The sequence below is a fragment of the Salmo salar genome, chromosome ssa27 (assembly GCF_905237065.1).
Source record: "Salmo salar chromosome ssa27, Ssal_v3.1, whole genome shotgun sequence".
NCBI lineage: Eukaryota > Metazoa > Chordata > Actinopteri > Salmoniformes > Salmonidae > Salmo > Salmo salar.
In genome coordinates this window covers 9,476,437-9,502,351 of record NC_059468.1, presented here as the reverse complement: position 1 = coordinate 9,502,351, position 25,915 = coordinate 9,476,437, and the positions used below count along the sequence as shown (strand labels likewise).

The following is a 25,915-nucleotide window of genomic DNA, read 5'->3' as shown; positions in this document are numbered from 1 at the left end:
TAATTCCTAACATAAATTGCCAGAAAATAAGACGTTGTGCATTATCTGCTCACTTTACCAGCATTGCTTTGTGTAGACGCGAGAAAAATAAACGTGCTTTCTTTTTGAAGCACATGATGCCGTTGACGGTGTTGACGCTCGCGGCCCATCTGTATTCTCTCATTCCTGTTTGTACATTTTTTTTTTTATAAAAAAAAAAGCTTTTTGTTTGATTTGGCCTTAACAAGTAGTAAATGCAACTACTGATATTGTATCATATAATGGCACACAGCTTTCCAAGAACAAATCTGATATTTATACAGAAAACGTGTATAAAACTCATATAAACAGTATTTATTATTTGTCTATAATCCCATTACACAATTTCTGACATCACATGCCTTTTATTTTCCTACATATGTAAAAGCAGGAAATGCATCACCTATGCCTTTACTGCCATTCATTCCAATTAGACTGGTTTTGGATTTCTCCCTGACCAAGATGGCTGCCATTTTGGTCCCATTATGGAACTTTGAGGATACATGGCATACTCCCTGTAGTAATATAATAGGATCTCTATGGATAGAACCCACAAATAAGCAGATAAGATTGTGGGTTTAGACGTGTGCTTGAGGTTCTTATCTTGCTGTAAAATCACTTGCAGCCAAGTTTTTTTTTTTGCTAAAATGATCTGTTACTGGGTAGTTCATGATGGCGTTAGTTTTAATCAGCTAACTTACTTTCAGGGGATACATTAGGTGGCAATATCCAAATATTGGTTGATTTGTTAGTCATCTATAGCTACCTGGTCTCAGAACATTTATTCTGTACGTAAATCTGAAACATTCCATTAAGTATGATATTTTACATCTGTGCAGATTGTCCACTCAAGTAAACTGGGTGAACTATATTATTTCCCTCTGTTTACTGTCATAAACCTACACGGGGGTGTGTTTAGTACAGTGTAGTCAAAGTGAAACTCAATCATTTCGCATATCTTGTTGTCTTTCTTTGCTATTACTGTACCTTTTTACAGTGAAGTTAGATTGGAGGGAGGTATACAGGTCTTAAGGGAGAGAAAAAGGACATGTGGATATCGAAAGACCACTATACCTAACAAGTTAGTTCAAGACATGCATATTAATTTGAAAAACAGAAGAGACAATCATTGATTGGGAAAAAATGGAGGGAAACTCATTCAACATGGACCGATCGGGGTTCGCTTTTGAAACAGGATTCATTCTCCCCCTTTGTTCCAGCTCTATAACTTTTGTCCACGTGGTCCCCCCGCCTTTCCCCCCTCAATATATCAGAGAAATCCATGCAGTCATTAAATGTTATAAGCCTTGTGTAATGTCACAAATTGTCCCTTGAAGGGAAAACACACAAATGGGATGGGGATTGGGGGGGGGGGTGAAGAAAGACAAAAACACTTGGAGAGAGCGCCAAAAATAGAATAGATACTTTATTGTCCATTTTTACAACAGAAGTTGATTGATTTGCTGTCACAATACCCAACCTTACACACACACACACCCACAAGGTCCGGGGAAGCACAGCGTCAGCCACAGAGCAGCGTCACCAGAGCAATTGTAGGGATTAAGTGCCTTGCTCAAGGACACAGCGGCAGAGAATAACCCGTGAGGATAGAAGAGGGAGAGGCACTGCGCCGACGTCTACGTGTGCATGGTGGTTTTCAGATGGAAGGCATTGGTAAGAAGAGGGGGATGAAGGAGGGGTAAAGGGAAGGCAGGATTCACACGTGGATTTGGCGGCATTTCAGTATCTCGTCTTGCGCTTGTTGTCCGTCCCTGAAGAGGCCAGCTCAATAATAGAAATACACTGCAAGGGAGAAGATGAGAGACCATGTACAGTGCCTTCGGAAAATATTCAGACCCCTTCCCCCTCTGCCACATTTTGTTACGTTACAGCCTTATTCCGAAAAATGATTAAATACATTTTTCTCAATCTACACAATACCCCGTAATGACAAAGTGAAAACAGGTTTTTAGACATTTTTGCAAGTGTATTAAAAATAAAAAAAATACCTTATTTACATAAGTATTCAAAGACTTTGTTATGAGACTCAAAATTGAGCTCGGGCGCATCCTGTTTCCTGTTTCTACAACTTGGAGTCCACCTGTGGTAAATTCAATTGATTGGACATTATTTGGAAAGGCACACACCGGTCTATATAAGGTCCCACAGCTGACTGCATGTCAGAGCAAAAACCAAGCCATGAGATTGAAGGAATTGTCCGTAGAGCTCCGAGACAGGATTGTGTCGAGGCACAGATCTGGGGAAGGGGTACCAAAACATTTCTGCAGCATTGAAGGTCCGTGGCCTCCATCATTCTTAAATGGAAGAAGTTTGGAACGACCAAGGCTCTTCCTAGAGCTGGCTACCCGGCCAAACTGAGCAATCGGGGGAGAAGGGCCTTGGACAGGGAGGTGACCAAGAACCCGATGGTCTCTCTGACAGAGCTCCAGAGTTCCTCTGTGGAGATGGGAGAACCTTCCTGAAGGACAACCACCTCTGCAGCATTCCACCAATCAGGCCTTTATGGTAGAGTGGCCAGACGGAAGCCACTCCTCAATAAAAGGCACATGACAGCCCGCTTGGAGTTTGCCAAAAGGCACCTAAAGACTCAGACCATGAGAAACCAGATTCTCTGGTCTGATGAAACCACGACTGAACTCTTTGGCCTGAATGCCAAGCGTCACATCTGTAGGAAACCAAGCACCATCCCTACGGTGAAGCATGATGGTGGCAGCATCATGCTGCGGATATGTTTTTTAGAGGCAGGGATTGGGAGACTAGTCAGGATCGAGGAAAAAATGACCAGAGCAAAGTACAGAGATCCTTGATAAAAACTTGCTCCAGAACGCTCAGGACCTCAGACTGGGGTGAAGGTTCACCTTCCAACAGGACAACAACCTTAAGCACACAGCCATGACAACGCAGGAGTGGCTTTGGGACAAGTCTTTGAATGTCCTTGGGTGGCCCAGCCAGTGCCCGGACTTGAACCCTATCTAACATCTCTGGAGAGACCTGAAAATAGCTGTGCAGCGACGCTCCACATCCAACCTGACAGAGCTTGAGAGGATCTGCAGAAAATAATGAGAGAAACTCCCCAAATACAGGTGTGCCAAGCTTGTAGCATCATACTCGAGGCTGTAATCACTGCCAAAGTAAAGGTTCTGAATACTTATGTAAATGTGATGTTTTTTTTATACGTTTGCAAAAATTTCTAAAAACCTGTTTTTGCTTTGTCATTATGGGGTATTGTGTGTAGATTGATGAGGGGAAAAAATTATTTCATCCATTTTAGAATAAGGCTGTAACGTAACAAAATGTGGGAAAAGTAAAGGGGTCTGACTACTTCCTGAATGAACTGTAAATATCACAGAGTAAACAGTTGTTTCCTACTTTTGACATCAGACTACAGCAATACAAAAATAAATGTGCATGTATTTCACAAAACTCAAGTGAAGCAGACTTCGTCTGTAAGTGAAAATGTATACTGAACAAAAAATATAATACGCAACGTAAAACAATGGCAACGATTTTACTAAGTTACAGTTGATATAAGGAAATCAGTCAATTGAAATGAATAAAGTAGGCCCAAATCTATGGATTTCACGACTGGGCAGGGGCACAGCCGTGGGTGGGCCTGGGAACGCATAGGCCCACCGACTTGGGAGCCAGGCCCAGCCAATCAGAATGAGTTTTTTCCCCTACAAATGGGCTTTATTACAGACATAAATACTCCTCAGTTTCATCAGCTGTCCGGGTGGCTGGTCTCAGACAATCCCACAGGTGAAGAAGCTGATGTGGTGGTCCTGGGCTGGCGTGGTTACATCAAATTTGTGGTACATGTGGTTTGCGGTTGTGAGGCCGGTTGGACAAACTGCCAAATTTGCTAAAACGACGGATGTCTCAAAACTTGAGACATCTGTGGCATTGTGTTGTGACAAAACTGCAGATTTGAGTGGCCTTTCATGCTGTTTAATCAGGTTCTTGATATGTGTAACCGATGTGAAATGGCTAGTTAGTTAGCGGTGGTGCGCGCTAGTAGCATTTCAATCGGTGACGTCACTCGCTCTGAGACTTGAAGTAGGGTTTCCCGTTGCGTTGCAAGGGCCGCGGCTTTTGTGGCGCGATGGGTAACGATGCTTCGTGGGGTGTCAGTTGTTGATGTGTGCAAGGGTCCCTGGTTCGAGCCCGGTTTGGGGCGAAGAGAGGGACGGAACCTACACTGTTACTTATGCCACATGTCAGGTGGATGGATTATCTTGGCAAAGGAGAAATGCTCACTAACAGGGATGTAAACACATTAGTGCACAACATTTTATGGAAAAGCTTTTTGTGTGTATGGGAAATTTCGGTGATCTTTTATCTCAGCTCATGAAACATGGGACCATCACTTTACATGTTGCGTTTATATTTTGATTCAGTATAGCTATATATGGTACTTACAGAAGACAACTCCAACACATATGACTCCTATGATTCCCATTATTATCATCATCTGGAGAAAAAAAAAAGAAACGATATAAAACCTTAAAATATGAACACTTCTATATTATCTCTAACACATTTCTGTATCATTTTTAATCTGGAGAGGGCTGAATCAAATCCCTTCAATGTTACTCTCTCATCATGACAGCTGTAACCTTGCTCTTTGCATATACACTACATGACCAAAAGTATGTGGACACTTGCTCATCGAACAACTCTTTCCAAAATCATGGGCATTAATATGGAGTTGGTCCCCCCTTTGCTGCTATAACAGCCTCCACTCTTCTGGGAAGGCTTTCCACTAGATGTTGGAACATTGCTGCGAGGACTTGCTTCCATTCAGCCACAAGAGCATTAGTGAGGTCGGGCACTGATGTTGTGCGGTTAGGCCTAGCTCGCAGTTGGCGTTCCAATTCATCCCAAAGGTGTTCGATGGGGTTGAGGTCAGGGCTCTGTGCAGGCCAGTCAAGTTCTTCCACACCGATCTCGACAAACTATTTCTGTATGGACCTCGCATTTCTGTATGGAGCAAACTGTTGGGTTTCCATGGCCAAAAAGTTGGAAGCACAGAATTGTCTAGAATGTAATTGTATGCTTTAGCGTTAAGATTTCCCTTCACTTGAACTAAGGGCCTAGCGCAAACTATGCTCGGCCATGGAAACCCATTTCATGAAGCTCCCGACGCTTCAGCACTCGCCGGTCCCGTTCTGTGAGCTTGTGTGACCTACCACTCCGCGGCTGATCCGTTGTTGCTCCTAGACGTTTCCACTTCACAATAACAGCACTTACAGTTGAGCGGGGCAGCTCTAGCAGGGCAGAAATCTGACAAACTGACTTGTTGGAAAGGTGGCCTACTACGATAGTGCCATGTTGAAAGTCACAGAGTTCTTCAGTAAGGCCATTCTACTGCCAATGTTTATCTATGGAGATTGCATGGCAGTGTGCTCGATTTTTATACACCTGTCAGCAGTGGGTGTGGCTGAAATAGCCGAATCCACTAATTTGAAGTGGCTTCCACATACTTTGTATATATAGTGTATATTGCTTGCTGTTGCTTCTCTCCATCTCTCTCATGGTTATTTACAATGTACAGTAGATCAGCTACTGATCATAAACAGATCAAACTGTAATGCGTTACATAGGCCGGGATTCAATCCAAGAGCAGCGGACTGGAAAGGTCAACCTTTTAAAAGGCAATTTCCAAAGCAAAATGCATGCACATGTCGGTTCAAGCGTAAATTACCTTTAAAAGTCTGCTCTATAATGTCCCTTGGATTGAATCCCAGCCATAGTAAACTCAGCAAAAAAAGAAACGTCCCTTTTTCAGGACCCTGTCTTTCAAAAATAATTCGTAAAAATCCAAATAACTTCACAGATCTTCATTGTAAAGGGTTTAAACACTGTTTCCCATGCTTGTTCAATGGACCATAAAGAATTAATGAACATGCATCTGTGGAACGGTCGTTAAGACACTAACAGCTTACAGACGGTAGGCAATTAAGGTCACAGTTATGAAAACTTTGGACACGAGGCCTTTCTACTGACTGAAAAACACCGAAAGAAAGATGACCAGGGTCCCTGCTCATCTGCGAGAATGTGCCTTAGGCATGCTGCAAGGAGGCATGAGGACTGCAGATGTGGCCAGGGAAATACATTGCAATGTCTGTACTGTGAGACGCCTAAGACAGTGCTACAGGGAGACAGCACGGACAGCTGATTGTCTTCGCAGTGGCAGACCACGTATAACAACACCTGCTGCACAGGATCGATACAGCCGAACATCACACCTGCGGGACAGGTACAGGATGGCAACAACAACTGCCCGAGTTACACCAGGAACGCACAATCCCTCCATCAGTGCTCAGACTGTCTGCAATAGGCTGAGAGAGGCTGGACTGGGGGCTTGTAGCCTGTTGTAAGGCAGGTCCTCACCAGACATCACCGGCAACAACGTCGCCTATGGGCACAAACCCACCATGGCTGGACCAGACAGGACTGGCAAAAAGTGCTCCTCACTAACGAGTTTTGATTTTGTCTCACCAGGGGTGATGGTCGGATTCGCGTTTATCGTCGAAGGAATGAGCGTTACACCGAGGCCTGTACTCTGGAGCGGGATCGATTTGGAGGTGGAGGGTCCGTTATGGTCTGGGGCGGTGTATCACAGCATCATCGGACTGAGCTTGTTGTCATTGCAGGCAATCTCAACGCTGTGCGTTACAGGGAAGACATCCTTCTCCCTCATGTGGTACCCTTCCTGCTGGCTCATCCTCACATGACCCTCCAGCATGACAATGCCACCAGCCATACTGCTTGTTCTGTGCGTGATTTCCTGCAAGACAGGAATGTCAGTGTTCTGCCATGGCCAGCGAAGAGCCCGGATCTCAATCCCATTAATCACATCTGGGACCTGTTGGATCGGAGGGTGAGGTCTAGGGCCATTCCCCCCCAGAAATGTCTGGGAACTTGCAGGTGCCTTGGTGGAAGAGTAGGGTAACATCTCACAGCAAGACCTGGCAAATCTGGTGCAGTCCATGAGGAGATGCACTGCAGTACTTAATGCAACTGGTCGCCACACCAGATACTGACATTTACTTTTGATTTTGACCCCCCCTTTGTTCAGGGACACATTATTCCATTTCTGTTAGTCACATGTCTGTGGAACTTGTTCAGTTTGTGTCTGTTGTTGAATCTTGTTGTGTAAATATTTGTATGAACAAATGTGAAATTTGCTGAAAATAAACGCAGTTGACAGTGAGAGGACGTTTCTTTTTTTGCTGAGTTTATAAACAAAAGCACTATAATACTGCTGCGGCACGTCCCATGTGGATTATACGCCAGGAAGACATAAGCATGACCATGACACTACTGCAAGTCAATCATCAATTCACATTCATTTCTAAAAGACCTTTTTACATCAGCAATGACCTAAACAGGTACACCGGTGTGATGTAGTTTATGCCTGTATGGCAAAGAATGATTCCATTTCAGAGAGAGGTTAGCCGTGATGAATATTATATTACAGCACAAGAGAGGAGAAAAATACAAATAAACTATTGGGGCGGAGACTGGATGACAGATTATACAAGGGGATCGTGAGCGAGAGGGCGAGAGAGAGAAGAGAGAGGAAGGGAGGGTTAGTACATAACAGAGGAAGAGAGGAATAGAGGGAGCATTAGAGTGAGAGGGAGAAAGGGATGAGCTGTAGGGGTTACATCACGAGTCGAGCCACAGCTGAGTTTATAATCCTGCATCACACTGTAATCCAGATTGGGATTTCTAACCACTCCCCCTCCTCAATGGACACACGTGATTGGACGGGCGACGGGACAGCCATCTGTGCTCAAAAGCAGAGGGAGGGGGGGTGGTTGGGGGTTGGTTGAGGGTTTATAAATTCATGCTGTGAGAAAGGTGGATTGAAGCATGGTTGATAGAAGGTTCTACATTTTGTGTCTGGTAAGGGCTCTACTCAATCCGTATCGCCGAAGTTCAACGTTACAGCGTGACTGAAATTTCAAGGCAATGTTCCCGTGTTAGCGGCTGCATTCACAATAAAAAAAGCGTTGCATATGTCGGCTCAACTGGAAATTCAAGTTACATTTCTACTGTGCAATCTAACACTTCAGCGATACAGAGTGAATAGAGCCCTAAGTGAGGTCACAGGAGAAAGGAGAAAACAAAGGCCTAAGATGGTAGTTGTAGGGGCAAAGGGTCACATAGACTGGCAGGATTTGCACTTTTGGGAATGTTCTGTTGGTTCCATATTCTGTTGGTTCCAGGTAAGCTCAGTCAAGCGCAGCTAAAGTGAAGGATTTCAAATACTGTATGAACCCAGGTCTGATATGTTGGAGAGAGAGAGTTCTCTCTGTATAGGGACATCATTTGTATAAAATGTCTGAGCACTGTGGAAATACCCCAATACCTTATCATGATATACAGTTAGTGTGTGACTGCCATGGTATGGTAGCCTGCACTATGCAAGCCTAAGCATAAAACAGCAAACTCACTTTATAATTAAAGAGTGACCTATGTGAAGGTTATTTTACAAATGACTCCTGCTTGTGTGAAGAGTTGCATGAGACCTGAAGACTTGTGTTAGCCCCCTGAAGTAATGCCTAGGCATTAACTCAGAGGGCTAATACAGACCTGCGGCGTGTAGGAGAACCGGGTTTGACCCCAGTCGGGCGCACACGCACAAACACGAACCTTGAGGTTTTTCCACCAGTACTTGTTCTTCAGCTTGGCAGCACTGCTCTCGAACTGTGAGGCCCCGGCTTGCAGCGCGTCGGCCCTGTCGTCCAGCTCCGACAGTCTCTGATCCCTCTCCAACACCTTGTCCACGTTCACACGCATGATGTCCACAACCTATAGGTGACAGGAGTGGAAAGGAGAGAACAGTCAGCATCATGCTAGTTTGGCCTTATCAGACCTCAACACTGTATTTCTTGTTGATGAAGAAACCTACAGGTATCTGCCAAAATAAAGGAAACACCAACATAAAGTTTCTTAATAGGGCGTTGGGGCACCACGAGGCAGAACAGCTTCAATGCACCTTGGTATAGATTCTACAAGTGTCTGGAACTCTATTGGAGGGATGTGACACCATTCTTCCACGAGAAACTCCATAATTTGGTGTTTTGTTGATGGTGGTGGAAAACGCTGTCTCAGGCACCGCTCCAGAATTTCCCATAAGTGTTCAGTTGGGTTGAGATCTGGTGACTGAGACGGCCATGGCAGATGGTTTACACCATGTTCATGCTCATCAAACCATTCGTGACCAATAGTTCCCTGTGGGGGGCATTGTCATCCTATGGGGGCATAGTCATGGTAGCCAAAATAATAGCCTGCCCAACATTTTTTTTATACATGAGCCTAAGCACGATGGGATGTTAATTGCTTAATTAACTCCTACACCACACCTGTGGGGAAGCACCTTCTTTCAATAGACTTTGTAGCCCTCATTTACTCAAGTGTTTCCATTATTTTGTCAGTTACCTGTAGAACGTCTGCAGTGGAGGCTAGCATTGCCCCGAATGGTCGGGAAATCAATTCTGACAGAGTAGAAGTAATGTGAACTTTTAACTGCCAATGTCAGTAATGTACGGTAGACGGTAAGGGCAGGACAGAGTCGACATTACCCAATGACCAGGTAATCAATCACGTCTGATCAGAACGGATGTTGTGAATCGTTGGTTGAATGCTACGGTATTTCAATAGCAACGTTTTTACCTCTATGGGCCCTCTTCATCCTCATTATGAGTGATTACAAAGGATGTGTAAACCTAAACTTTAAAAATGTTGATGTGACTCACACAGATGGCTAGAGAATACGTCAGGTTGTCTCCCTCTGTGATCAATGTTTCGGCCCCTGTAACCTCTCACTGACTCATCCCTATTTTCTTCGATCATTCTTCCTTTTATGGACCACTCATCCTTTAATCCCATCCTGCCTCCCATCACCTTGCCCATCTTCTCCACTTAGGACCCCCATCCTCCCATCGTTCTTGACTTTGATTTTCATCTTACGTCGTACTACAGTAAAGAGAGTATCCTTTATCCCTTCATTCTTTCCTCTCTTCTTTCCCCTGGCTTTATCCTTTCCTCCTTCCCTCTATTCATACCCTTCATTATCGTTTCCTCCCACCTTCCACCTGGTCTTTATAATAGTTTGCTTCACATATAAGCCTTCTGTACATCCCTGACAGATAAAGGTTGTTTACATGATCGTCTAAATAAATCAATCACACCGACATATCAAAAGAACAACACTTCAAAAACGGTCCTCTTTGAGTCTTACCTCGTCCACCTGTGCCTGTGTCTGCTGTAGTCGTCGGTTACTGGTGAGGTTGGGTGCTGGGGCCGAAGGCCCCCCCTCTCCCTCAGCGGCTCCCGAGGTTCCTGCGTCTGGGGTCGACCTGCGGAGAGAGAGAGAGAGAGAGGCATTATGTTCCTAACAACAGCAACTGACAAAAACCCACCAAAACGGATTATTTGTGTACCTGTTTGACATTTTACTCCATCGTTAGGGAATAAAAACATAACCATTTTGCTGCACGCACATAGACTTTGATTCTATCTGATCTTGCTAAGCCATATAGTAAGTAGGCTATACTAGCATTAGCATCTAAGTGAAGAATAACTGAAGTGGGCCTCTTCAAACACTATTAATAAGCAGTATTTGTCAGTTGTTTTTGTACATCGGCTATGGTATAAAATTGTCCATATGATGTTTAAACTATAAAAGGCAAATCATAGGCCTGTTCTATCATCATGGCTGAGCAAACCCTGACCAAATAACCCCTCGGGTTTGATTTGGTACAGAGCCTGTATTAGACAGGCTTGATTTCCACTGGCAAAATGGAGAGGGATTAGTGGGAAAAAGCCATGAAGGCTGCTCTTAACAAAGATGGATGCATCTTGTTCCAGATAAACAAGCCAGGCAAAGTGCTGTAGGCTAGTGATTAAAAAAAAACGATCCAAATTATATATATTTTTTAAACACTACAACACTTCATAAAAGCCAATATGAAGATGAGCACAGTGATGAATATTGACTGAGTCATTGTGAATGAGGCGTTCTACTATTGATATGATGAGACTGACAATAGAGAGACATCTAGCCTAACATTTCATTGTAATAGGCCTGCTTTCTGTGATGTATTTTACTTTTCGGGGAGACTATTGGAATACTAAAATAAATATATAAGAGCAGCTGTTTTAATAGAGCTTTAGCTTAGCAGGACCCTAACCCATAATTGCATTTAGTTGACATTACCAAAACAAACACTTTCTCTAACATCCTAAAATCATTATTTAACACACCGTATCTCTATCAGACACTATTTTAGAAATACATCGTATACATTTAGCTGAATTAAAAAACAGGATACAATTCAGTTTACTCACATGTCGATGGTAGCTGCTTTATACTAAATAATCCGCTTTCAAGGGAGAGAGGAGAGGGAGGGCTCGCACAGTGAGCGAGAGAGAGAGAGAGCGAGAGAGAGACTATAGCTATGTTTGTGAAAGTAGTACTGTACACAGACAAGGGACTTTTGGTTCAGTACTCCGTAGGAATCCAGACGTCTTCTGTCACTTTGGTCCAATTTATTCCAAACTCTCTACTGAAACAACTGCGAGGGGTCGCCTGTGGAAAATGTCGATGAGCCTTTGACGCACGACTCGCAGTCGGCAAGCCTACAGAGTGATGCAGCAGGTTCCCTGTATGTGACCGTCCCAATCGATAGTTGTATAAACACTTCTAAATGAAGTCAAAACTCTAGATCCAAAGTTTTTGGATTGATATAGTCGACTACTGAAAAATATAGCCAGTGGAAATGATCACTTGCTTGTCGCCACGAGAAAAGTGCGCTCTCTCAGAATGTATAATTCCATCAGAAAAACTACAGCTGCTCTGACTTGCTTTTGTGAACCTCTAGGGAGAGCCTACTGCTTTGTCTCGTTTTTCTCAGACCAATGATGCTTGAAAGTAACTCATGTCAGCTTCTAAGAGTAAATCCACTGCAAAACAGAAATGGAACTAGCTCAACATAAAGTGAGTGAGTGTGCGTACACGGGAGTGAGTGCGTCTGTGTGCTGGTTGCTTCGAGCTTATGCATAAGCAAGAAATCCCGTTTAGGCAGCAGATCATTATGAAGTTGAGGTCATCTGTAGTGGTCACGTAGCAGAAAGGCTCTCCAGCAATGACTTCAAAGTCGAGTCATTCGTTTCTTGTTTGGCTTTTAGGAAAGTCTAAATGGAAAGCGAATTATGAAATAATTAGGGAGTATGCGCCCGAGGGGGAAAAATGTTGTCATGGAGATTAATAGAAACAAACAAACTCCAGGGACCAGAGTCTCCTTCAAGATATTTTATTCTGTACACCACTTCCATTAATACATTGACAGATTGTTTCCGGAAACCTAGAGGTTGTTCAGTAACAACAGATACAGTGTATACACAGTCCCAGATAAAATATATTGGTCTCACAGGAGTACACGTCATAGTTTGCAATCATTCTAATCTTCCTTTACAATGCTGCTGTTTGACAAATTCATATTGGAAAATCACCTGCATTTCAAATAATGTTGAGACTGGAACTGTAATGTGTTACTCTTTGACCACATATAATCGTATTATTTCACCGCTGTTACTAATATTCACATTTCAACAGATGGATTTATTTACATTTCGATTTTTTTCAAAAGTTTACTTGCTGAGCTTCTGTACACAGTTGCATGAAGAGGTATGGTAGTCTATTGGTCGCTATGGTGATAGAAGTCTTAAGACTGCTTTTGCTGTGTTGCTTGCTTCTGTACATTCTGCTGTGTTGACTTTTTTTTGTGGTAAAGATTAGAGAAATGACTAGGCAGACATTCATGTTTTTATAATATGAAAGATATGTTTTGAATCCCCAGAGAGGTTGAACAAGTAAACTCTGAATCAATTCCTGCAATTGTCATAGACAGACATACACTACATGGCCAAAGGTGCAGTATGTGGATATCTCTGTTTATTATCATCATGTGTAGGCCTATATATTTCTCCTTTTTCACGCATTTCTGGAACTTTGGCTACCAGCTTTGTGCCTTTTGTGCACTACTTCCACATGCTACACTAAATGACCAAAAGTATGTGGACACCTGCTTGTCGAACATCTCATTCTGAAATCATGGCCGGTAATATGGAGTTGGTCCCCCCCTTTGCTGCTATAACAGCCTCCGCTCTTCTGATAAGGATTCCCACTAGATGTTGGAACATTACTGCGGGGGCTTGCTTCCATTCAGCCACGAGAGCATTAGTGTGGTCGGGCACTGATATTAAACTTCATCCCAAAGGTGTACGATAGGGTTCAGGTCAGGGCTCTGTGCAGGCCAGTCAAGTTGTTCAACACCGATCTCGACAAACCATTTCTGTATGGACCTCGCTTTGTCCACGGGGGCATTGTCATGCTGAAACAGGATAGGGCCTTCCCCAAACTGTTGCCACAAAGTTTGAAGCACAGAATTGTCTAGAACGTCATTGTATGCTGTAGCGTTAAGATTTTCACTGGAACTAAGGGGCCTAGCCCGAACCATGAAAAACAGCCCCAGACCATTATTCCTCCTCCACCAAACTTTACAGTTGGCACTATGCATTCAGATAGGTAGCGTTCTCCTGGCATCCGCCAGACCCAGATTCGTCCGTCGGACTGCCAGATGGTGAAGCGTGATTCATCACTCCAGAGAACGCGTTTCCACTGCTCCAGAGTCCAATGGCGGCGAGCTTTACACCACTCCAGCCAACGCTTGGCATTGCGCATGGTGATATTTGATATTAGGCTTGTGTGCGGCTGCTCAGCCATGGAAACCCATTTCATGAAGCTCCCGACGAACAGTTATTGTGCTCAGCAACGGGTGTGGCTAAAATAGCCGAATCTACTCATTTGAAGGGGTGTCCACATACTTTTGTATATATAATGTATATATGGTCTAGCCCACTGCTAAGGCATTCCCAGGAGTCAATGTGAATGTTTGATACACAGACAAATAGTCATATTGCCAGAAGTAGTATATAACCCATCAATTTGATTCTGCGCAAAACGGTGTATCTCAGAAGCACACTGTGTCATTTTAAACCCTGCACAAAATAATATCTACAGACAGAGGTAACCAACATACATGCACACCAACAGGTATACTAGCTTTTTGTGTATCCATGAGAACACCCAAAGACACTCTCAATACAATGGACACCTTTTCAGTCATACTGTCTGAAATCTCTTTCTGAAAATCTCTTACATGGCTTCCTCTTCACAGTGTACATTTACATGTTATTTACATTCAGTAGGCTAACAGCTAGTAAAGGTGTTACATTTGAGCATTTTTACACAGCGTTACAATTACTGTTGAATACAGATCATTTTGTGCAACTTTATATGTGCAGATTTACAAACTGTACAATGTAGAGGGGGGGAATGTTTTTACAATACGCTTTCAGACATCAACAAACAAAGGAGCGGCCCGATTGAATCGTGTGGTTGAAATGTAAAGGTAATTTCCAATTGAGCCGACATACGTAGCGTTTACCGTGAATGCGGTCTCCGCGAACACAGAAACCTTTGAATGTCAATCGTGCTGTAACGCTGATATTCTGCGCGGATTGAATCGAGCCCTAGACGTGATTGTTGTTTACGTTTTCTACAACTGTAAACATTGAGCGTGTTCAAGTGCGATGAAACTGTGCCACAACCACAGACAACCACAGAGCTCACAAAGCAAATGGGGTTTTAACACACTAGGTGGTCTACCCGTGCTCAGATAATGAAGGTCTCGCGCTACGTAAAACTTGTCACCGAGTGACCTTGAACGAGCTCCTAAAGCAGTTATTCGCCTGCTAGCTGTGTTTTATTGTCCTGAACAGAATTAATATCTACTGTGCTTGTCCCTTTGTCAGAGGCATTTAAACTCATACCTCTTAGGCTCTACATTTAAAAAAAAAGCGCACAAAAACGGCAGTCTGATTCACCGTTGGTTAATCAGAGAGCTTTTTTCCCCATTGCAGGTCACTGCTGGCTGGGTATGTATACACTTGCATTGAGTGAGTGCTTTTATAGGACGTGTTTATGTGGGTTGTGATATCAACAGTATCCAGGGGTCTACGTGCAGTATGCTCCTGTGTTTGGTTCTAGTTTGGGATTACAGCAATGTGCACGACCGTACAAAGCTAATGGTCCCAATGGTTTTCTTTTAACTCTAAACTTTGGAGAATAATTATACCTATGGCTTTTGTGAATTGTCTTTGCAAAACGACATAATATTATGCTGGGCATTTCATCTAAAAAAATATCAACTGTCATACTTTCATTGTCGCAATTGTAATAGAAAATAAATTAATAAATAGCAATAAAAATAAGTTATTTATTTATTTAAAAAAAAAAATACTGTAGCTATCTGAATTTCAATGACGAATGAAAAAGGGATGAAATAAATAAAGTGCATGAATATGTAACCAAGCAAAATAAATAACAATAAAGTTGTGAACCTCTCTGTTAATAACATGTTGTGTACATACAAATGTTGGGAACCTCTGTTAATAACGTGTACATACGAATGTTGGGAACCTCTGTTAATAACGTGTGTACATACAAATGTTATGAATCTCTGTTAATTACATGTTGTGTACATACGAATGTTGTGAACCTCTGTTAATAACATGTGAACAAACGAATGTTGTGAACCTCTGTTAATAACATGTGTACATACGAATGTTGTGAGATTGATTAAAACGGCTTTACATCCATTCATCTTTCTATATGTTTCTCAGAAATTGTATCCATACTTTCAAAAAGGGAAAATGGAATGAGAAGGATATTAACTATAAATAAAATAGATTTTCATAGATGCTATCAAGAGCTAGACCCTTTCCCTTTAGCAAACTGTAAATGTTAATTTTGTTCAAATGTGACAGTACTAGATAATGACTTATCCTGTGCAATGTTTTTGCTAATGGTGCATTTTTTTGTTTGCCTTCAAAAATTCTGCTGATGTTTCAAGTCTGTAAATGCAATGTAACATAAGGCATTTGTTCCACAAAAACTGTGTGCAAATTGTTTTCGATTGGATCTTGATACATATAGCAAGATCAATGGGCAAACTTAACAAAAAGGTATATATTTTGATCGTTCATATCATAGAAATATCACAATGTTAAGAAATCCAATTGATTTCCTTATTCTAAGTGCCATTTAGTCCTACCACAAGAGGGCAGTGGTGACTTATGGCCCTGGAAAGAGTCTGCTGGCTTTACATAATTTATGGCAAAAAAATGTAAACTGGTTTTACATCATTTATGGCAAAAAAATGTAAACAACAGCACTATCCAGACTATGGTACATCTACAGGGCATCATCAGTAAGGGTTAGGACTTCCTCCATGGTAAGTGAGGGACGGTACCACTATTAACCTTGGTGTCACAGTAGGGTTCATCACTTTCAGAGTCTGCGGGTGGGGACACCTTATTCCTCTCCTTCTCTCCGTCATCAGAGTCTTCCATTACCGCAGTAACGAGAGGGGGAGATTTCCTGAAAGGGAGACGGAGAGGCGGAGTCAATACAACCGGCAATGACCTTGAGACAAGACGACTCGAACAGTCCGTGCTCATTGCCTGGTCCCAAAGCTGTTTGTGCCGTCTTGCCAGCTCCTATGGTCATTGGCGTTATAATGATCATAGGAGATGGCAAGACGACACAAACAGATCTGGTTCCAGGCTACCATACTCACAGACAGGTCAATGTAATGGCATATGAAATCTATCACTATCAGTACAGTTGGGAGAATTAAAGAGTTAACTTTTACTGTAACTAATTTGTAATAGATGCATCACCAGCACATATTTCACACATTAAGAATTGTATTTCGTTACATGGGTTACTGTTCGATGATTACGAATGAACTAGGTGCTTGGCATCACCCTGCGAGAGGAGTCACAGTTACAGCATAGATCTCATTCCTCTCGTCTTTTCACCTCTTTCTGGTGTCTAATACCAGCCGTATCTCTAGGGTGTCTCTTTGACTGTTTGGATATCTCATACAGGTATCTCATACTGATATCTCATACCTAGGGCATCTTTTTGAGCGTTTAGAGTGTTCAGCACCATGCGGAGGTGTCTGATACCTGTCTCCACTCTGGGTGATGAGTCTCCTGCACGTCTCCATCTGCACGTCCAGGCCTCGCTTCATGGAACACATCTCCATGTACTCGTGCAGGTGTCTGTTCATGTCACTCTTAGCCGTGGCCAGCTCCAACTGCGGGGAACCAACGTAAGACATTCGCTCCGGTTTAAAATTTTCACCACAACATAATTTTTTTTTTGGGGGGGGGGGGGCAGGATCTTTGCAAATGCAAAACCAAAGGCCGCAGTCATTTACATAAATCTTTTCTTATTTTTCGGTGTTTGCTTTTTGGTTGATTGCATTTGTACTTATCGTGGCCGTGGGGAACAGAGAATTTAGCAATTTAGTTAACAAGAGGACGACTTCTGGAAAGGAGTTCTATTCAAAGAAAAAGACTATACTACCTTCAATTTGTTACTTCAATTTAACTTATCATCTGCACAGGAACTCATTTCAACAGTGACTCATGTAAGCATATAGAATGACCGTCTTGTTTATTTCCATAATATAATAATCCCAGAGAAAGTTCTATGTATTTATGGCTCTGTTTACAGCAGTGCTTCATCGCTCTCTGCAGACTTTATAAATAGCCTTCTCATGCAGCAAAGCCCTCATATTGTACAAATAGCAGCGGGAAAACTGGTACTTAGAGAAGGGCTTGTGTGTGTGTGTGTGTGTGTGTGTGTGTGTCTCACCTCGATCTGGTCGATGGTTTCCTGATACTCCTTCTCTCTGGTCTGGAAGAGAGACTCTGTGTCCTGTATTACCTTTTCTATGGACTCCTCCTGCTGCTGCTGTTGCTGTTGTGTGTGTGTGTGTGTGTGTGTGTGTGTGTGTGTGTGTGTGTGTGTGTGTGTGTGTGTGTGCTGTGTACGTGTGTGATGTGTGCTGTGTGTGTGTGTGTGTGTGTGTGTTGTGAGCGAAAGAGAGAGAGAGAACAATTGTTTTGTGCTAATTTGCCTAATATAAATGAGATGAAAAGAACTTCAATCAGTATATGGAAATCTAAAACACTTCCCATCCATTGCCCTGCCTCTTTTTTTCTGATATTGTCTACAGATTTTTTTTTAAATTGTCACTATTATTTAAATTGTCCACTCATGACTAACCAGATTGTTATTGGGAATGAGAATGACTAACAGTACCGGGGTAAATCAAGATAAGTGTGTGTGTGTGCTACCAGCTTATCTACATTACACTGTGATCCAGGGATCAGGACATGCCAATGTCACAGTCGTACATGGAATGTGTTAAGTAGGACACAGACACACAGATATGGCAGCCCAACCATAAGAATGATTGACAAGCAGGAAGTACAGTGGCTTTGGTTAAAACATGCCCTTTAACACAGTTCTGGGATCAGCTTAGCCTAGCCAGCTCCTAACATTAACCATTACATTGGTAAATACACAACTTATCTTAGATCAGCCAATGTCTACCGGCAAGTATAGTGGCTTACCTCTCCCTGTGTCTCCACTGCCCCCAGAGTGTATCCTGGGAAATCCTCCCACAGCAGCAGAGTCTCCTCAGTCTCCTCCCAGGCCAGGCTGTCACAGTCGTCCTCGAACTCACACTCCCTCCTGCAAGACCAACAATAGTATGGCTTACCAGTTGTACATCTATTTATAGTTCACTGGCCGACTCTGATCCACTCACGTCTTACAAGTGACAGACTCTAGTCCTGGAGATCGGCAGTGTGTAGGATTTTTATCCAGCCAAACTCTTAACAGTCCTGATTCAAAGAACCATGGTCTGAAATTTAGACCACAAGCTTTTGTATCAAGTGTGTTAGTGCAGAGTGGCTCTCCAGGTGTGACGTTGGAGACCATATCCTAAATAGTTAAAGAGCAGCCAGAGAACTCACAACTGGTTCAGCATCCTCTGCATTTCCTCGTTGATCTGATTGGCTGATGTGCTACATGACTCCTCATCCTTGCCCGCCTCGCTCTCAGAGATGCTGGTTGGTTCGTCCCCGTCGCCGCCTTTAACCGATTGGGCCGCCTGTTTCCGGGGCCGGCGGGTCAGAGTGGAAGGAGGTGTGGCCATCTGCTAGATAAAGGTGTAACAACTGTGTAATAGCAGTGTAATAAAGGTGTAATTAACATGGTTATTAAGGTATAATAACACAGGTATGAGTTGACCTAGAAGATATGAGTGGACTTGCCTCCACAGAGTCGATCACGCCGTAACTATACTAATTAGCTAGAGTTAGCTTACCCTGGAAAAATCCTACACGTAACCATTACGGTGGTAAATGCTAAGTTGTACTTAAATCCGTGTCTAGGGGCTACTTAACAGATAGTATAGTTAGTAGTATAGTGGCCTATGAGCGGTCCTGACCTGGAAGATCTGGATCATGTCTTCACAGTTCCTCTGCTGGGCCACGTCACACAGGCGAGCTGTGATGTCGATGCGTCTACAGATGTCCATGTCCACCTTCATGGCCTTCTCCTGGATCTTACTGTCCAGATCCGACAGGTTCTGATAGAGAGAGAGGAGAGGAGAGCGAGTGACACTCGCAAAAGGAAATATGTGTTCCCAGATCTTCTTTGTGTTTTCAAAGACATTTCCTAAGTAAACTGTACCAATACCATAAAAGTAGTTTGTTCGAGATTTTTGTTACTCAAAAGCGAGTAGAGCTAAATTCCTATTCCACGCCATCTCTCGTGGGACTACTTTTGAGGTATACAAATCTCAACAACTTTTTGGGGTGAGCTATTCCAACAGTGCTACGAGGGACTCACGTTGCTCATAAGGCCTTTGAAGAGGACCAGCTCAGCTTTCAGCTGTTTCACCCTGAGGGCCAGCTCATCCTGACACACCTCACTCTCCTGGAGGTCCTGTGTGCACAGGACACACACACACACACACACACACACACACACACATACACACACAAAGAGCCTAATTTGCATAGCATGTATGACATAAAATATCTGATTATGAGTATAAGTACACCAAATCAACAAAATGGGTGGGGTATTGAATAGTTCATTTGTAGTTCTGTCTAGCTAAAGTAACAAAATACACTCTCTACTACTGCTTTCCAATCAACCCAGCTGATCTGAGGTGGAATCATCATGTTAGTGTGAAATATTAAAGGGATAATCTGCAGTTCAAACAATAACAAAGCAGTCACCCACCACATTTTTAGGTTAACAGCTTAGGGATGGGGCTGGAGAAATGTAACCAATATCAAATTCATAAACAGTGCTATGGACACAAGGACTGACCATCCATGTGCTCAAATTGATAGTTTGACCATGTTTTAAAGCTATACAGGGGTTGTTTACAATTACATTGTTTACAAACAATGGCGTTAAACACGCTTATGTTCTGAACAAAAATATAAAACGCATCGTGCAACAATTTCTAATATTTTGCTGAGTTACAGTTCATATAAGAAAATCTGTCAATTGAAATGAATTCATTAGGTCATAATCTATGGATTTCACATGACTGGGTGGGGGCACAGCCATGGGTTGGCCTGGGAGGGCATAGGCCCACCCGCTTGGGAGCCAGCCCAGCCAATCAGAATACATTTTTCCCCAAAAAGGGCTTTATTACAGACAGAAATACTCCTCAACACCTCCGTCCCTCCCCCCTCTCTGATGATCCCACAGGTGAAGAAGCTGGATGTGGAGGTCCTGGTCTGGTGGCTTATGGTAGAGAAATGAACAGTAAATTCTCTGGCAACATATCTGCAGTCAGCATGCCAATTTCACGCTCCCTCAAAACTTGAGACATCGGTGGCATTGTGTTATGTGACTAAACTGCACATTTTAGAGTGGGATTTTATTGTCCTCAGCATAAGGTGCACCTGTGTAATGATCATGCTATTTAATCAACTTATTGATATGCCACACCTGTCAGGTGGATGGATTATCTTGATAAAGGATCAAATTCTCACTAACGGGGATGTAAACAAATTTGTGCACATTTGAGAGAAATCAGCTTTTTGTGCGTATGGAACATTTCTGGGATCTTTTATTTCAGCTCATGAAACATGAGACCAACAGTTCACATGTTGCTTTCTATTTTTATTTCAGTGTATTTTGGGTTCTGAGGGGGTTAGACAGTTGGACTAACCTCATGAGGTATTTATACGTTTTATTATTCAAGAATCAATGGCTTTATATCATGAATAAAAAAAATTACGTAGCAGATTGCCCTTTATCATTGACACAGCTAAGGGCTTACCTCCTCCAGCTCAGCCACTTTCTCCTGGAGGTCCACTCTGACTGTGTACTCTTCCTCCCATCTATTGAAAACACACACACACACACACACACACACACACACACACACACACACACACACACACACACACACACACACACAGAGAGAGAGAGATCATATGGATGAGAATGGAGATTGATGAGGAAGTCATCACACACCATCATCACTGTCTCTTCTCTTTTGGGAACAGTATTGACGTCAGTATTCACTGTTATAACGACACTGCTTCCAGACAGCCAGTGTCAAAGACGCAAAGACACAACTTCCACTTAGACACCCAATTTTAGCAGCTCAATCCCACAATTGCCATTATTGTCTATTAGGGTACTCCAGAACCTCAATTATTGCAACCATCTGTGACTGAGGGTAGATAACTATGTCAAAGGCCAAAAATTGTAAAATAGTAACACTGGTTACAAATACCAGAGACAGAAATCAGACAGAGAGCCTAATATCATGTACTATAGGCTACAGTGTTGTGTTCATGCGGTTCAATAAAGTTTGACGGTGTTTGAATCCATGTTGTGTGCCTGATCTCCCTTACTCAGCTGTGTTACGCAACAGATGCAGTATGCATGTAGAGCACGCTGCTGCAACACTTACAGAAGGCGAGAAGTGGTGCCATATTGCACATTACCTCGACGCACTGTTATTGGTCTGCTCAGTGAATACAGTAGCCTGTTTTTAATGGTATACTTGGGCATCTTATACTGCAAGTTCTACAAGCCATTAACGGTATACACTTCATAAACTGAATGGAAAATTAAGTTGTATTCCATCTTCCCACAGCCCCCCTGGAAACTCATTAAACAAACACCAATTGTCTGATATTGTATTGTTATGAGACATTTTTTTTATTTTTATGAGATCCGAGGCAAATGATTGGAAATGTTCCCGTTAAGCCATTTGACCTTCTCAATAAAAGAGAATTAGAGGAGGGTGTTTCGACTGGCGAGTCATAGAGGCTTGTAAACTGAGAGAGATGCCTTGTTGCCATTAACATTCAGACAGTGGACTACAGGCTGTAGGGAAGGTTACTGGTGTCATTTAGTGACGTCAGCGGCTTCTCATGGACGCTGCAGAGGGCGAGTGGCCGTACGGGATGGGTAGAGGGGGGGGGTGAGAGAGAAAGAAAGACAACGGAAAAGAGAGTTTGTGTGTGAGAGAGAGAGAAATAGTGGGAGCGGGAGGTGAGAGAAAAAGAGATCAAGAGATGGAGTGATACAGAGAGAGAGAGGAAGAGAAATAGGGAACGTGAAAGAGAGAGAATAATGTGGAGAGCCTCTGGAGCCACCACTAGCGGTCACAGCTTTCAGCACAGTGCTGCATTGCAGGTGCTGAGACAAAAACGCAGAGGGGCGGAGGAGGGGGAGAGAGAGAGAGAGAGATGGGGGAAGGCCATGTAAGTGACAAAAACAAGTGTACTGCTGACTTCTCTCCAGCCAACTCAGCCCTCTCTAGATAATCCTCCTATTGGATAAGAGATTGGCCAGTGCTGTTCTTCTAAATGCTGTGCTCAACTATGTTTGAACTATGATCCCCTACAAGCATATAGTGAAGCCTTGTCATGCCATATCATTTTGGGAAGTACAGGGGCAATTTGAAGACAAAAAGTAGAGCAGCTAAAAACACTTCAAGGTTTACAGAGTAACCAGAAGCCATCTTATGGAGGATGATGACGAGGATGATGATGGAGGACGATGACGAATGACGACGACAAAAACAGAACAGATGTCTCTCCATTTCAACTCAGCTCTAAGCTACACAGTACTTCTGCAGCATGATCATCAGCTGGACAGCCATAGAGCCTGAAATATAGCTCTGCCTTATATTACAAGATATGCATGCAACTCATCTAGACCTTGCATGATGATGTAATGTTATTTTCTTGTGTTCTGGGGTGTAATTTGGTATGAAGAAAGCAAAAACACTCAATAGTTGAATGGGCTCAAAATAGGCTACTGTTCGTTGAGATACATTGCACTCCACATTTGTAATAGGAGAACCCACTGTAAATATCTCTAACACAATCATTTTTTCTAGTTTTCTATGACAAGACCCCTTTTATATATCCCCATTCTGACATGAGGTTGGCAGAATGACAGTGAGATGTTATGGTGGCTGTCGCTATAAACAGGATCACTGATTAGTAGACCCAGATGTGTGACTAGAGCAGGGCTGGAACAAAAGCCTCCACACCCCTTCGCTCTCTAGGAGGAGGGTTGGCCAATCCTGGGGTAGGGGTGTTGCCCTAATAATGATGGGCTAGAGAGAGACAATAAATGACATCACACATCAGGCCTACAAGTGACAATAATGTAGGCTTAAGGCCCCAGATCTTTAAACAATGATACTCAAGACTTCTTCATTCATACCTGCGTTTATACTCATCCCTCTCTCGTTTCACCTTTCCCAACACGTTGTACAGGGCCCGTATTTCAGGGGTGATGGTGTCGATTTGAACACCTACTCCGTCCGTTTGGGCACAAGGCACACCCATGTCTGTTACACGCGACTCCCGCCCCGCGCCAAACCTGCGGTCGTGGTTGTAGGACCAAACGGTGCCGGGAAGGAAACGGGGAGGCGGGATAGTAGACATACCAGTCCCAGAACTGACATATTTCTCGTTAATGTTGGATATATTGTTGGAAGTATCAGTAGGGGTTAATAAAGGACTGAGGGAAATATGTGGAGTGAGTTGGTTGGAATTGAGGTTGGAAGTCGAGTCAGTCAGAGTCGAGGTCCTAAATACTGATTTGCTGTTGGACTCAAAGGAGGGAGTTGTAGGCCTGTTGAGTGATGGAGAGAGAAGACCCCCGGGCAGGTATGCAGAGTTATTGACGTTCTGGAGTGGGATATGTCCGGGCCTAACTGCGATGGGCCCTACGAAACCAGTCTGGACTCCCATTTCCTTAGTCAATGGCTTTTTCCCGTGTCCTTCTGAATTGTCCTCATTATTTTCCAAAGCCTGTTGAAGCTGCTTCTCCAAAGCTTTATTCCGACGCTCCAGTTCATGAACTTTAGCCAAAAAGCAACGGAAGCGCAAATTCAAGGTCTTGAGAACACTGATGTTGGAACCCAAGTCGTTACGCAGGTCCATCGCTGCGGGGGGCGGCGGTGCACGGTGCATGTTGTTCTGGTGTAAATAAGCGAGTCCTGAAGGTGGCAGCGAATTTAAGTCCAGGCCAGATATGCCATCTTGTCCAAACCCAGTGTGGTCGCCCAAGATGAAGCCTGAGTCAGCTGCACCGTAGGAGTCTAGGCCTGTCATGGAAGAATCAGAATGGCTCCCCATCTGGTTATGCTGCTGTTGCTGAACCAGGAACGCGTTCTCCCCCAATAATGGATTCATGCTTGAGTATGAAAATCTGAAATGCTCAAAATCCGGCATCAAAACAGACTTCTTAATTTAGCTTGAAAGCTAACTCCTGATGAAAACAATAGCCAACTTGCTCTAAAACTATCCCTAAATAGCCTTAACCTATGACGACTTAGCTTATGCGTTCCACCATGACATAATAAGAAAACCGGAAAACAAATCAAATCATTTATAGGCTATAGGTAAATAGGTGCTATTAAACAAGTAGCCTATTCCAGGTCTTAAAATGAGACGCGCCAGTGATTGAAAGAGCCGCAGCAATCAAGCGGTGAAGGCTACGCAAGCTACCTGGCTGGCCGCAGTGCAACTACTAACTTTGGCGTAGGAGATAAGTCTGCTGAGGAAAACGTGCTGTCGGGACGATGGCCAGGCAGAAATAAACAGGCTACTGCGGTTTTTAACTACCGTCATGACTAGAGTAAACGCGCAATAGACATCCTAATTTTGGATAGGCTACTGCTTGGCTTGAGTGAATTTCCCGACACTTTTAATTGATATCATAATGTGTGTTTAACACCAATGGTATTATTATTTGTTTCAATGATTTTGTTTAAATTCTTTATTTCAATTGACATGGCTCACAATTTAGGAGTTTTACGGCACACTCAGCGTCACTTGGGGACGTCGAGCGTTCGATTCACGAAATGCATTTTGTTTGTCAAATCCCTATCATTTCAAAATTACACAGAATACATGGAATTATTATGAACATGAACATATACAGTACCAGTCAAAAGTTTGGACCCTCTCATTCAAGGATTTTTCCTTATTTTTGACTATTTTCTACTTTGTAGAAAATAAGATAAATCCCTTAGATTGCAGCCCAAATAAATACTTCAGAGTTCAAGTAACAGACACATCTCAACATCAACTGTTCAGAGGAGACTGCGTGAATCAGGCCTTCATGGTCGAATTGCTGCAAAGAAACCACAACTAAAGGACACCAATAAGAAGAAAATACTTGCTTGGGCCATGAAACACGAGCAATGGACATTACACCAATGGAAATCTGTCCTTTGGTCTGATGACTCCAAATTTGAGATTTTTGGTTCCAAACGCCGTGTCTTTGTGAGACGCAGAGTAGGTGAACGGATGATCTCCGCATGTGTGGTTCCTACTATGGAGGAGGAGGTGTGGGGATGCTTTG

At 43.1% G+C, this 25,915-nt stretch overlaps 2 protein-coding genes across 5 annotated transcripts; both read right to left on the bottom strand.

Moving 5' to 3' along the window:
• Positions 1-1,417: 1,417 nt before the first annotated feature.
• On the bottom strand, positions 1,418-12,246 carry LOC106588428 (vesicle-associated membrane protein 2). The gene is made up of 5 exons (XM_014177408.2): positions 11,404-12,246; positions 10,295-10,412; positions 8,704-8,862; positions 4,459-4,510; positions 1,418-1,821 (listed from the first exon to the last, which is right to left on the bottom strand). Coding segments are annotated over exons 1-5 (348 nt in total). The 5' UTR covers positions 11,406-12,246; the 3' UTR covers positions 1,418-1,804.
• A 1,566-nt stretch (positions 12,247-13,812) lies between these two features.
• Positions 13,813-25,130, bottom strand: LOC106588429 (non-homologous end joining factor IFFO1). Of its 4 annotated transcripts, none has more exons than XM_045709649.1 (9): positions 23,765-25,130; positions 21,351-21,411; positions 19,895-19,990; positions 19,491-19,631; positions 19,015-19,199; positions 18,610-18,730; positions 17,846-17,950; positions 17,095-17,282; positions 13,813-16,558 (listed from the first exon to the last, which is right to left on the bottom strand). In XM_045709649.1, the coding sequence occupies exons 1-9, from the start codon at positions 24,778-24,780 to the stop codon at positions 16,396-16,398; spliced, it is 2,076 nt and encodes a 691-aa protein (XP_045565605.1). In that variant the 5' UTR covers positions 24,781-25,130; the 3' UTR covers positions 13,813-16,395. The 4 variants fall into 4 exon arrangements, with proteins under 4 accessions (XP_045565605.1, XP_045565608.1, XP_045565607.1 ...); XM_045709652.1 differs by having other exon boundaries at positions 17,152-17,282; XM_045709651.1 differs by having other exon boundaries at positions 17,846-17,944.
• Positions 25,131-25,915: the final 785 nt, after the last annotated feature.